The sequence below is a fragment of the Solea solea genome, chromosome 18 (genome assembly GCF_958295425.1).
Source record: "Solea solea chromosome 18, fSolSol10.1, whole genome shotgun sequence".
Lineage (NCBI taxonomy): Eukaryota > Metazoa > Chordata > Actinopteri > Pleuronectiformes > Soleidae > Solea > Solea solea.
Window position 1 is genome coordinate 15912319 of NC_081151.1, and position 13505 is coordinate 15925823.

The window sequence follows — 13505 nt, forward strand, 5'->3', positions numbered from 1 at the left end:
TGGTGGACACGTGTTTACATTCTGGGAATAAAGTCTCGTCCCCCTATGGGTGAGTCTAAAAAGTGTGGAACTGGCGTTGTAGTTGAGGGAGGGAATTTTTAAAAAATACTGCTGCTATTCTAGCAACACTTGGCCACATGCAAATCAGTGAAGTATTCCTTTAACTCAACCCTAAACCCTTAACTTAACTTAACCATTTCCTCAGATATGAGGTTCTGCCTCATTAGGACCAGGTTTTGGTCTCCACTCATCAGGACCAGTAGTCCTGTAGATGAGTACACACAGATGAACACTCACATCTGCTCTGTGGGTGTGACCTTTGACTCTCTGTGCTTCTTCCCTGAGTGGATAACGCTCCACATCCTCAAGCTTAAATGTAAACAAAACATTTTTGTACACAACCGCAAACATAATCAAACAGGATTACAGCGTAATGTCGGCACATGGCTGCTTTATCTACCTACAAGCTCTCTACAAACAAGAGCTCACTCACTCTCTGTGGCTAATCCTAATCCTCTCAAGGGAGTGTGTATGTGCGGGCCACTGTTTGCACACTGTTTGTGAAGGTGTAAATTGATAAGACACTTACACACCGCCACTTTATTACTGTATGCACACAGGACAATAGAGCTCCTGTGATGTGGTAAAAATTCAGATTCTGATTATTTTTGACGGATACTGGGATTATGATGATTCATAATTAGTTTTTGAACTTTTAACTGAATTTACAGCCTCAATTTTACAGCCTTTTAACAACCATAACAGATAATCTCTAATCTGAAAAATCCCTGCATTGCTGCAACATTTTGTATTAATGCTATTTTTAATTTGTAAATTGCACCTGCAGTATTGCAATTTCAAATATAATTTTTTTGTGTAATTCTTACTAGGGCTGAAACAATTACTCAATTATTAATGGATTGCTAAATTCTTTTAATAATCGATTAATCATTAATTTTTCAATTTCTTTAATGTGAATATTTTCCGGTGTCTTTGCTCCATATAACAAAAACTGAATCACTTTGGTTTGGGAAACACTGATCAACGTTTTCTGACATTTTATGGATTATTCGATTAATCGAGAAAATAATTGACGAATTAATTGATTGTGAAAATAATGGTTTAGTTGGTTACTGTAGACAAACCGTTAGTGGATGATGGTAATAATGAGCCGTTGTTGATGGAAAAATGATTTTGAATGAAAATGAAGTTTTAAACGGGATGTGTCACATGTTGATATAATATTATGGTTTGAGTGGCCTTTACCGAGGGTGTGTATGTGTTTAACTGTGGACATGTCTGTGTCTAAATCCATGCAAGTGACAGAGTGTGAGACGATGTTTTCCTCCGTGTGTGTCCTGTCTCCGTCCGTAACCTTCCATCTCCTCCTGTCTCCTCATCCAGCTGACGACTGCCAGCTGCTGTCTCAGATCCCCAAAGTCCACTGCCTGAGGAACAGCAGGAGAGAGGGTGAGTGGACACATCAGGGAGAAAATGGTTTGAAATGTGACATTTATTTCTCCTACATTACTACATAGGACGATTAATACCCTAATGACAGAGCTGGGTGTGAGAGATTTCTACCCCTATGGCCGTGATTATACCCATAGTACATATTCAACATATTCATATAATTTGTTTGTGTTAAAGAGAGACAGCCAAAGAAGTCATAGTTGTGATGTTGCGTGTGTTGACATTTCTGATCATGCTCCTCTTACCTGTACCACACATATTAATGATAATCCAGGAAGAACACAGGAGACAGGAGACTTAATAGCAGCATTCTAAACAATCCAAATGAGAAAGGACATAATTATGTTTTTGGAAGAAAATGATACTGGGCACTGGCATTAGTATGGGATACATTAAAAGCGGTCTTTAGAGGTAAAATGATATCCCTTTGTGCTAATAGAGGATTAAAAAATCTGGAGACGCAACATAAAGAGAAAAAAAACTAATCCCTTAATAAAAATAAAGAAAATTAGGAATTAAATAAGTATGCTATTCTCACAGGAGATTGAAAAAAAGATGATATTTACAAAGCAGAAATATTATGAATTGGGCTCAAAATCAGCAAAACTCCTGCCAAGAAAGTAACAAAAACAACAAGCAGATAACACTATATTCAAAATAAAAGACCCACATTCTAAAAGTATTCAGTATTGACAGTATTAAAAGACATATTGGACACTGATTTGCCTTTTCAGTTTTCAGTTCAGTTTTCCGTTTAAAAAATTCATTAAATGTTAAAACTGAGGATTGCAAATAAAAAATAATAAAATAAAGAAACTATAAAAAATCCCTACATATGGAATTAGACCTTTCACCTTCAGTGTCGTTTACTTTCCTCAGGTCTGATCCGCTCACGTGTGAGAGGGGCCACCACGGCCACGGCCGCCATTTTGACCTTCTTGGACAGTCACTGTGAGGTCAACGCCGACTGGCTGCAGCCGATGATCCAGCGAGTCAAGGAGGTATATATACACACACACACAACCTTGTTTTTGTATCTTAATAAAGGACACGTCATAGACATAATGCATTTCCCTTTACTGCAAAATGTACAAGGTGAAAATGTCCTCACAAAGATAGGTTTGGATGTTTTTGGACCGAAGTACAAGTACATAAACACACACACAGATTCACAATCTGCCTTCAGTCGCTCACACGATACATGCAGTGCGCACACACACAAAGTGTTGTGCAGCTATTCTTCTGAGGACAGCGCAGTGACTTCCATTTATTTGGACAGCCTACAAACCATTATACCTAACCTTAACCACAACCAGTTTATACCTAATCCTGACCTTAACCAGACCACAAGTCCTCAAAAAATGAGGTTCTGCCTCATTGGGACAAAGTGTTTTTTGTCAAATACAAGTACAGACACACACACAGTCTGGTTTTTATCACTTCCAAAGGACATTGCACTGAGTTACATTCATTTCCTCTAACCTTAACCATAACTACTACTGGCCAAACCCTAACCTCATCCTAACCATACCAACACGTCTTCACTTTAAAATGACTGAGATTTTTGCCCCTACCAGAAAGAACAGCCCCCATTATGTCAATAAGCAGACTAAGGTCCCCACAACATGAGTAATACCTGGAACACACACACATATTTTGGAGGTGAAACACCCTGGTGTTAGTGTGATGTCAGCCTTCGGGGCTTTTTGCTCATTTTCAGTGTGGATTTTATTAGCTGTGATGTCACACGTTGGCACTGCATGTTGTTAAATAAGCACTGAATTAACTCTGGTGAGTTTTCACTCACTGTAGACCTGATGTCACCCTCCATGCCGCCACTGCTGGACAAGGAACAGTTCCATTTTGCCAGCCAGTGTGTTTTTTTTTTTGGTTAAAGCAGAGGTTTGTAGTGACAGTGGTTCTTGCCTTAGGCTGCATGTTGACTTATTTTCTTGTTTTTATGCTCTGTTGTGTTTCTTTTTAAAATCTCCCCCTTTACCACATCCTAAAAATTCAATTACACAGGCCACTAAGGGACACAACCGTGACTTGAGTGTTTCACAATTCATAAATGTGGAACAGCCACTTTTTATTATCCGGGGGATTTTGGTTCAGTCATTTTGGTATTTTCATGAGAACCTTCAAAGACACTGTTCTGGACACTCTTTCCCTCCTCGCCTCCTTAACTGAATGAGTTTCACGTACAGTACAAGTGCACACAGGATGAAGATACATGCACGTAGAGACACGTAAGAGGAGAGCATGAGGGAGGCTGTTTTCAACTAAATTTAGGAACAGACATTTTCTCAAATTTGCCTTATCTCAGCATGAGATAATCAGAGTCTGACACGTTTACGTATCTGGAACTTCCTGCTGTTTTCTAACATGGACTCACGTGAACATTTTCTAGACATTCCACCTCAAACCTCACTCCCACTGGTCAGAAATGGGTTTAATACTAACCCGTTTAAATGGGTTTTTTGAACCGCTGACACTTCCTGTAATCGCCATTCACTCCCAGGTCAAAAACTCTGTGCTCTATGCATGTGGGTATTTAAATTTATTCAATTTAAACTCCAATCAGGATTATTGGGATTAACACAATATCTTTTGCACAGATTCTTCTTACAGCTGTTAGAATAGCCATGAATGTTTTTAGCTTATCCTACTTATTACAACTTAGGATGTTGCTCCAGATTTTTAAAATAATCTCATTTCCTTTTATTAGTAATTTACAATCATTCACTGGCAATTTTTCTATTTTTAGAGTGTGTGTGTTTTTAGTAATTGTTGGTTTGGTGTGTTTGAGTTGTTAGTATTACACAGCAAAAGTTGAGTGACATTTTTATTTGTGTATAGTAGAAAGCAAATATTAATACTGACATAATGGCATACAATGCGTGCTTCTTTTATTGATATGTTTAACGATATCTTTTGCATTACTTATCCAAACAACGTCAAACTTGGCACCCGCACTAACTCATGCCTGTCAAGTTTGAAATCCATTGGACCATCAGTTCAAGACGTTCCTGGAATTTATAGATAGATTTTTTGACATACATTCATCTTACAGCTGTTAGCATAACTGTTAGCCCTGGATGTTTTTAGCTAACCTTGCTTTTTACAACTTGGGACGGCACTCAGTATTTTTAAATTATTAAATTAATTTTACTTTCTTTCATTTTTAGAAAATTATTCACTGCTAATTTTTGTTTGTGCACTTTTTAGAGTCATTTCCGGCACGATGTTATGATTGCTAGCTGTTGGAATGTTTTTAGCTAACTCTAATTTTTACATTTACATTTCATTTTACTTCATTTTGTTTGTATTAAGTTGTAGTTTTCACTTTTTTCAGGCAATGTGAGAGAGAACACATTTGCAGCTGAGAGACATGGTTGTGTTACACTTAATTGTCCATAATGTGGATAATTAATAATAAAGTACACAATTAACACACAATTACAAGCACACATTAATTACAATTACAAAAAAGTAGACAAATGAAGAGACATGTAGCTGTTGATTGAAACCTGAACATTCACTAATAAGCAAACAACTGTTGCTGGTTATTTCCTCTCCTGAGCTTTACCATCACAGCTGCTCCAACTCTCAGTCTCCCACTACAGATGAATATCCCCACTGACTTTGCAGAAATAAGCGTTTAATTTCGCATTTTTCTCAATAATCACTCCTCCCCTCTGGTGCATCCTCCCACCAAACCATCCCTCACTAACATACAGCTGCTTCTGATGATGCCTCGTTTCTTCATCCACTCCCTTTTCCTCTCCGGTTTAAAGAAAGTGCTGAATCTGCCTCAACTACCGTAATACACTAGGGTATTACTAGTTCTTGATGGTCGAGGTCAACTCATGAAACACATATTTGACCATAACTTAAGTGAGGATAGAGAAATGACATACATATCTAATGGTTGAAACTAAAATAAAACATAATCTGTGCCACTCAATATCTCCACATCTTCGTACATGATTGGAGTCAGTAAAACAGAAATCTGTCTCCTGATCTCCCGCCTCGGCTGGACAGTGTGTCCTCTGTGTGACTCTTTTTCAGACACTGGTGTGACATTTCTGAGTGATGAAGCAAACGAACGGAGAACTCCACTTGTCAAACGGGAAATTTCGATTGCACTAGACGCACGTCGGACTAAGGCTTTCTGCAGCTAAATGTTCATTTTTGTTCTTCTTCTTCGTGTAAATCTGTCTGAAGAGAATTGAGTTTAACTTTCTTTATATGTGAAATTAAACGCAGTCCAGTAAATGACTGCACTTGTGATAAACATAGGCACAGGAAAGAGAGAACAAAGGAGATTGAAAGATCATCAGTGACATCCGTTTCAGAAGTGCGGCCACTTCATGCATTAAAACAGCACAGAGGCCCATTAAAGGCCTAATAAATGTCCACGTTTAAAGCAGATGAGGACATTACTCTCCAAATTGCTCTCCGGCAGAGCGGCATTTTACACTCGCAGCCTATTTTTTGGTGCAGTGAGCGCAGAGAGCAACAAGTTCAGGATGGGTTTGAATTCAGAGCAGGAATCCAGAGAGAAGCTGCTCTAATTGGAAACAGTTATTTTGTAGTTTCCCAAAGAAAAGCTCTTTGACTACACACAAACACAGTCAGTATGTTTACAGGACTTTGGAAGCGTTTGAATCCTTGTAACATGTAAACACGTTAGTCTGACTGAAATTGAATAAAAAATAAAATGTCTCAAAGTTGGACAAACACATCCAGATTTAGTGGAGGTGTTCCCTAACACTTCACTTTCCTGTCCAATAAAAGCAAAAAAAAGCCCAAAAAAGGAAATAATAGAAGTTGGTACACAGAATAAAGCTGCATTATTGGACTGACGAGGAGACAAGGATGAAATATTTTGAAGTTAATGGTAGAACGAGACTGAATAGATAACGACTCGGTGCTAGCTAAAATTGTTTTCATCTGTGACGTTACCAGACAGCACCTAATACACGGAAAGGGAGCATATCGCCACCTAGTGTCGCGGGGTGGGACACACTTTATTCAATAAATCGATGAATGTTTGGTCTTTGTAAACAGAATGTTAGATTATTTGTATGCTACATCCTTCATCTGAAAACTATCACTATCACTGACTGTGTGACAATTTTCAAGCAAGTTGTTTGTGGGAAATTGTTCTTACTTTTTGTCTAAAAAGTATAAAATTTGTTTTTATTTTCTTTGATTCGTGTAACCCTATGTGTTGTTAAGTCAAGGTTATGATTCATTTTATGCTTTCTTTAAAAAAAAAAAAAAGAAAAAAAACAGAAGTAGCTATAATAGTGCAGAAGTCACAATATTGACCATTTTTCTTTTCGGAGTTCACAAATTTCACGAATTCAATACGATTTTAAACAAGATTGAGTACTTTTTGCTCAGGTGTGTTTATATAGTGAGTGAAAATGATTGACTGCTCAGGTTGTACTGACACAGAGGATATAAGACACTTAATATTGCACATGCTTATCGCCTATATACATTTTAACATAGTAATGGAAAAAAAAGCAGATTAAATGCTCTGTTCCTAGGGTTAAAATCTACATACTACAACTTTAACTGTGCCTGGAAATGTACTGACTGATGCTGTTCGGGCAAACAACAGTTTTGGCACAAACAACACACACACACACACACTGTAAGTGATGGATCGTTCTCTTCAGTGCTGTGTTTACTGTTGTGCTCATGTTTCTTCCTCTGCAGGAGAAATGAGTTTTACTGGTTTCTGGGTGAATCTGGGTCCGTTATAAACCATGAGCTTGATGTCTCTCGTTTGTATTCTACTTTGTTCTTTCTACAGCAGCACATACGTTTGTGCTGTGCACTGTTGCAGCTCAGCTGGGAAGAAGGAGTTGGACTGTGACCAGTCGCCATCTCTGTTTGTTTATCAAAACCATGAGATCCTGTAGTCACACAAACACACACACACACACAGATTGATACACTGATTCCTCCAGAGAGCGAGGCCGTACACACTGATTCATTCTCTTCTCATTTGATTTAATGCACATGTGAACACCCTGAGAAAGATTCCTGCCTGATGGAAAATACACATTTGAATACAAAAGTATTCATGAAAAGTCATGTTTAATTCAGTTCTATAACAAATGTAATACACGTTTCATATAATATACTGTATATATGGGACTCATTTATTTACTGTAGAGTTTGAAATTATTTTAATCATCACAGATAAACTGAGCACCGAGATTAAACTGTATTTTATGCACTGGTATTTCTGCAAATTGCATATTTTATTAACTGTATTATACAATCAGTATGACACAGAGGATTTTATATATATATATATATATATATTTATGTGTATATATGTTATGTTGTATACATATACATAAATATATATGTATACAACATAACATATATAGACATACAATTATGTGTAACTTTCTTTGAAAAAGGATGTTGGTGTTTCCTAGAAGGGTTTTCCATCCATGATAATCTGTCATTAAAATTTTAAACATGTTGATATTTATTAAAAAAAAAACAAAAAAAAACGGTAACACAAGTCTAGATCACAGCAACATTGGTAACATGTCAAGTCGATAATGTTGAAATAATCGAGGTCAGACCAAATTATTCACCTGTAAGATTTACAATAGTGCAACAAAGAAATTGGATTTCAAAAATTTTTTATGATTTCCATCTTTGGAGATAGTTTTTTTTTTTCTTCATGTAAATGGAGTTTAAATCGTTAAATCGTTTGTGTCTCCTCCTCCCACGCAGGATCATACGCGTGTGGTCAGCCCCATCATCGATGTCATCAGCCTGGATAACTTCGCCTACTTGGCTGCCTCTGCGGACTTGAGGGGAGGTCAGGACACAAAAACACAAATCATGCACAGAAACAGCTGCAGTCAATAATATTTTTTTTGGGGGAAAAAAAACCCTGTTTGACAAAACCATCATGATCCGTCCCAGATCAAATCAAATTTAAAACCCATGATCAAAACTGAAAACAACTTCTCCTGTAAGGACTTGCACTGAATCAACAGGAGACTCAAAACTGTCTTGACTCTTACACATTGACATCCATGTTTCTCTGTTTTCATTTAAAAATTATTTTTAGTTTGAAGTTTGAAAACACTGTTGTCTCTGCTTTGGCCTGAAAACTCCAGGGCTGCTGAGACTTTTTAAAACAAATGACACAGTTACTGTCATTCGCTTCTTGACTCTTCGCAGCTGCAACTCCACCATTTATCTCTGAGCAAAAAGCTCCATTGACACCAAACTTAAAGGTGTCAAAGGTGTAAATAAATAAAAATATTAAAAAAAAAGAAATTACTTTTCATTTGGCAGACATTGAAGATTAAATAATTATAGTTATAATATAATAATACTAATAATATTTATATCGGGGGCAGGGTCTGCTCTGTGGGGTGGGGGTAAAAATCGATACATTGAAATATCGCAATATTTTGCCTGGCAATATTATTTATCACTTTTGAGACAACATGTATTGTTTTTTTAAGCATCCCTTTTTTTTAAACTGTTTTGTGGATTAGCATTAAAAAAAAAATCTTTTGACATTTCAGTCCACTAGATGGCGCCAGGTGCTCGCTGTTCATGATTTCTCAAATATCGTATTATCAGAATCAGAATCCGTATTTATTGCCAAGTACATTTACACCGAATTTAACTTGGTGTTTTGGTGCATTTAAATAGAATAAAATTAGGTATATAAAAAAAATGTATACAGTAACACAAACACAAAATTATTTCGACCCTAACAAAAAATCCATTGTAATAATTTGACAGTTTTATGGACTGGAGATGTCATCAACGATCCCTCCTGTTTTGTGGCTGAGCCAAACCACACAGGGATGGAGGTGCACAGGACAGACTGAACAATGGCAAGATATCATAATGGCAATCTATAACTATTTAGGTCATTATACACTAGGTACATGGCCACATTTGTGTCATACAAGTGGTTGCTGACCTTTTGCATTATGTGAAAAACTTGGTGTACAATTTTATTACATTCATTTTGCATACTTTATTTTTCTTTGCCACTTACCGTTCAATGGTAGAATAGTCACGTAATAATAAAGGTAAACAGTGAATGGAAAGTTTTATTTTTCAATGCTACAAACGCTCATATATAAATATTGGTAAAACAATTGTGGTTAATAGCACAAAGTAAGAACATGTAGAAAAATATCAGGACCAGGATATGTATGCCCTATTTTCCAGCAGCTTGAAATGACAATGATAATTGAACACAAGCTCATTTGCAAACTCTGTGGCCAACATCTGTAATATGACTCCTCATGCAGCATGTGCTGTACAGTGAACATGATTCAGTCCATATGTTCATGATTTAACAACAGCATAGACCTGCAGCCATAGCTTCTATGAGCCCACCTTTAAACCCGACCACTTTCTCTCAGCTGATTTATATTATTATACTTCTGCGTCGCCTCCACAGCTACAGGCCTGCTTAATGATGCGTTAGTGGTTAAATGTCCCGTCGCTACAGTTACCACAGAAGATCTATCATGGGGCATGAGTACAACATATGTAGGAGGCTGCCACAAGTCACAAGTCAGAGTTCCTAAGTTTCCAGCTGTGCCATTTCAACTGGAGTCCAGTAGATCCTATTAATAATTTTCTTTAATAATCCGGTCTGCACTTGCCTTGATACAATGAACCACAAGCAGATATTTCTTCCCCTAAATCTCTCTCCCAGCATCTCTTGAGGCCTTCAACACTGGGTAGCTGAGAACCCCTCAGTTGACTATGAATAGTGCATGTCTAAGTAGTGCATGAATACAGGTACTACAAGTACTTCCAAAAATCCTTGTTTGGGAGTTTATACTTTTCCTTTAGTTCACAAAAGACAAAAGTTGGTCTCCATCAAACAGGTCCCTGATATAAATAATTCCCATTTTGATCCATTCAGCCCAGTAAAATCTTTCTTTTTTGCCTATATTGAGGCTTGAATTATACCATAATGATGTTTTAATTGTAAAATTGGGGTTTAAGCCTGCCATTTTATGCAAGGTTCCTGTGAAAAGGTGAGGACTGGATTGTTATGAGGAGGTTGAGGATATGTAAGGTCTTTTCTCAGTAACAAGATATCATCGGCTGATCTGAAAACCCTGTTTTCATATTAAAAAAAACATTCACGTGTGCATGTGGACTAAGTCTAGTGTGTACAGTCACAAGTGGTTGTGGATGTTACTGTTGGATTTAAAGCACCGGTGTGTAACTTCTGTCACCAGAGTGTCGCTAACCACCTCAGACTAACTCCATGCCTCAGTTGAGTCTGAAGAACTTTCTGAAAGGACGATTTTAGGTCCATATTCCAACTGTTTGATTTTAACATTTAATGGTATTACACTTCTTAAATTGTTTTTCAGAGAACTGAGGTTCATTTGTTCACTGCCATCTCCACAGACAGAGAGTCATGTGGAGCTGATAGATGCATTTTGAATGGAACACATGTGTTTTATACTGAAACGTTACAAACTCCAGCTTTAACTGTTTGTCTTCCTCTGTCAGGGTTCGACTGGAGTCTCCACTTTAAATGGGAGCAGATTCCCATCGAGCAGAAAATGGCGAGGAGTGACCCCACACAGCCAATCAGGTGTGACCTCATTATCACTGCATCAAGTAGACAGAAAGAAAGAAAAAGAAAATATTCAAGAGATTTTGTGTTGAGTTTTACGAAACAAAGAACAAACACAGTTATTACAAAACACAATATAACAAAAAGAAATTACTCTAAAAACAATAAAAAAGAGTACATGTATGTGTATCATACATTTTACAGTTGTATTGCACTTGATTGATATAATAAAACAGCAAAAGTACTATTATTAGAACAATATTATTGTTATTGTTAAGGTGAAATCCTCTTCTGTGCAGGACGCCTGTCATCGCTGGTGGGATCTTCGTCATGGACAAAAGCTGGTTTAACCACCTGGGCCAGTATGACACTCACATGGACATCTGGGGAGGAGAGAACTTTGGTGAGCGCTCCACACATTTGAAATCATACTTATCTTTTTCTTCTTTTATTTTTTTAAATGAAACTACTATTTGTTTTATTTAATTTATTATTAATAAAGAAAAGGGCATCTCATCCACTAATGGCCTGTTTCCACCGGCTCGCCCTGGCACGGCACGGTTAAGTACCTGGTACCAGGTACTTTTTTTAGTACCAAGTACTTTTTTTAGTTCCTGCTCTGGACTGACGAACTATCCAGGGTGTACCCAGCCTATCGCCCTATGTCAGCTGAGATTGGCACAGCGCCCCCCACGACCCTCTGGTGGAGGATGATGGGTGGAAACAGAAATCAGGAAGGGGGGCACATACTTTTTCACAGCACTGTAGCTGCTGATTTTAGTTTTGAAAGAAGCTTGAGTAAATGTGCATTGCAGAAAAATTGATTTGTTCTATGTATGTGCAAAGTGTGGCTCCTCCTGTCAAAACAGGCTACTTCTTGACACACAGACAGACATTCCTGGAATGAATAGATAGATAAGCAAAGTGTATTTTATTGCATTTTTGAGGAGGCTTTTAGCTTATTATTTCTTAGTAAAAAAATATTATTACAACAGATGAGTACGGCAAATCATTGGCAAAGATACATGTGACTACTGTTTTACTGAAATACAACAGAGGAAATTATACGGTTGATTTCAGTGGAAAATCATTCATAAATCTCAACTATATTTACCTCTCCTCTACATTTATGTTCTTTTGTGAGTAACTGATCTGTATATTACTGTATATTAACATCCAGTGTTAATGTTCCATGGATAAATCAATTTATTTTATCTTATTTTAAAAAGTATCCACATATTTTAACATGGCACATCTTTAATTTCAAATTTGGTCTGTGATGTGTTGCTTTATTTAATGTATCAGCTTGGTTTGTTCTGAATTTCTTATTGTTTGACCTCGTCCGGCTACTCGACTTGGACACAGTTTTTAATTTTAATTGCCCTGAGTTAATTACCTTGGCTTTGACGCTCCTGATTTAAAGGTTCCAGATTCAGAAATCTTTCACTGATCCCGCAGAGGAAAGAGGAATCAAACCCAGCACAGAATCCTAACCACTAGACCACCAGGGACTGTGTCAAATGTATATGTGAATCACCAGAGTGTTAAAATCTCCATGACAGCAGCTTTTCTTTCTTACAATCTAGCAGGTGAACATGATCATGTGACTGAGCCCTTCTGTGTGTGTGTGTGTGTGTGTGTGTGTGTGTGTGTGTGTGTGTGTGTGTGTGTGTGTGTGTGTGTGTTGTCCTGCAGAGCTTTCTTTCCGAGTGTGGATGTGTGGTGGGAGTCTGGAGATTCTTCCATGTAGCCGCGTGGGTCACGTGTTCAGGAAACGGCATCCGTACGACTTCCCCGATGGAAACGCTCTCACGTACATAAGGTGAGTGACATGTAATGAGTGGGTCGATTTGTCCTCCACACCCTGACATCTGTCTCTACACCGAACACAGACTCTCCTCCTGCTGTCGATGCGATCAAACTACTTTACAGCCCATTTAAATGTCAACGGGTTATTTTTGCTGTATTGTCATTGTGGTTGGTGCATTTTTCCTCTTAACTCGCCGTCATAATCTTAACAGGAATATATGGAGTCTGTGTTTTCTTGTAGTGGGGCAGTCATTTTGTCATAGTTTAGTAAATTAATGAAAAAAAAATAACAAGTCAAGCTAGATTTTGGTGCAAAAACAAAGGACTATTTTGAAAATCAACCAGATTTACTTTGAATGTTTAGCTCATTTATATTTGAATATTTTCTGATTTCTTGGCCTCTCGATTTGTGAATGAACACATTTGAAGACGAGGATGAGGAAACACTAATCAACATTTTGCACCTTTTTTTGGACATTTTATAAATCAAAACAACCTTTTTTATCAAGAACATGTCAGCATATTAATTAATTTTGATTGCTCTAGTGTTAACCCCTCATACTTTGACCTTTAATGCTGTTCCACCACCTCCTGTGTCCAC

General features: G+C 37.4%; 1 protein-coding gene across 1 annotated transcript in view; it reads left to right on the top strand.

The window, feature by feature from the left end:
- The window catches only part of galnt16 (UDP-N-acetyl-alpha-D-galactosamine:polypeptide N-acetylgalactosaminyltransferase 16), a 36886-nt gene that overhangs the window by 14217 nt on the left and 9164 nt on the right, over positions 1 to 13505 (top strand). The window contains exons 5-10 of the mRNA XM_058616075.1: positions 1405 to 1470; positions 2353 to 2474; positions 8248 to 8335; positions 11029 to 11113; positions 11395 to 11498; positions 12791 to 12917. Of these exons, the coding sequence (XP_058472058.1) occupies positions 1405 to 1470; positions 2353 to 2474; positions 8248 to 8335; positions 11029 to 11113; positions 11395 to 11498; positions 12791 to 12917 (592 nt within the window). The remainder of the gene's footprint in view (positions 1 to 1404; positions 1471 to 2352; positions 2475 to 8247; positions 8336 to 11028; positions 11114 to 11394; positions 11499 to 12790; positions 12918 to 13505) is intronic.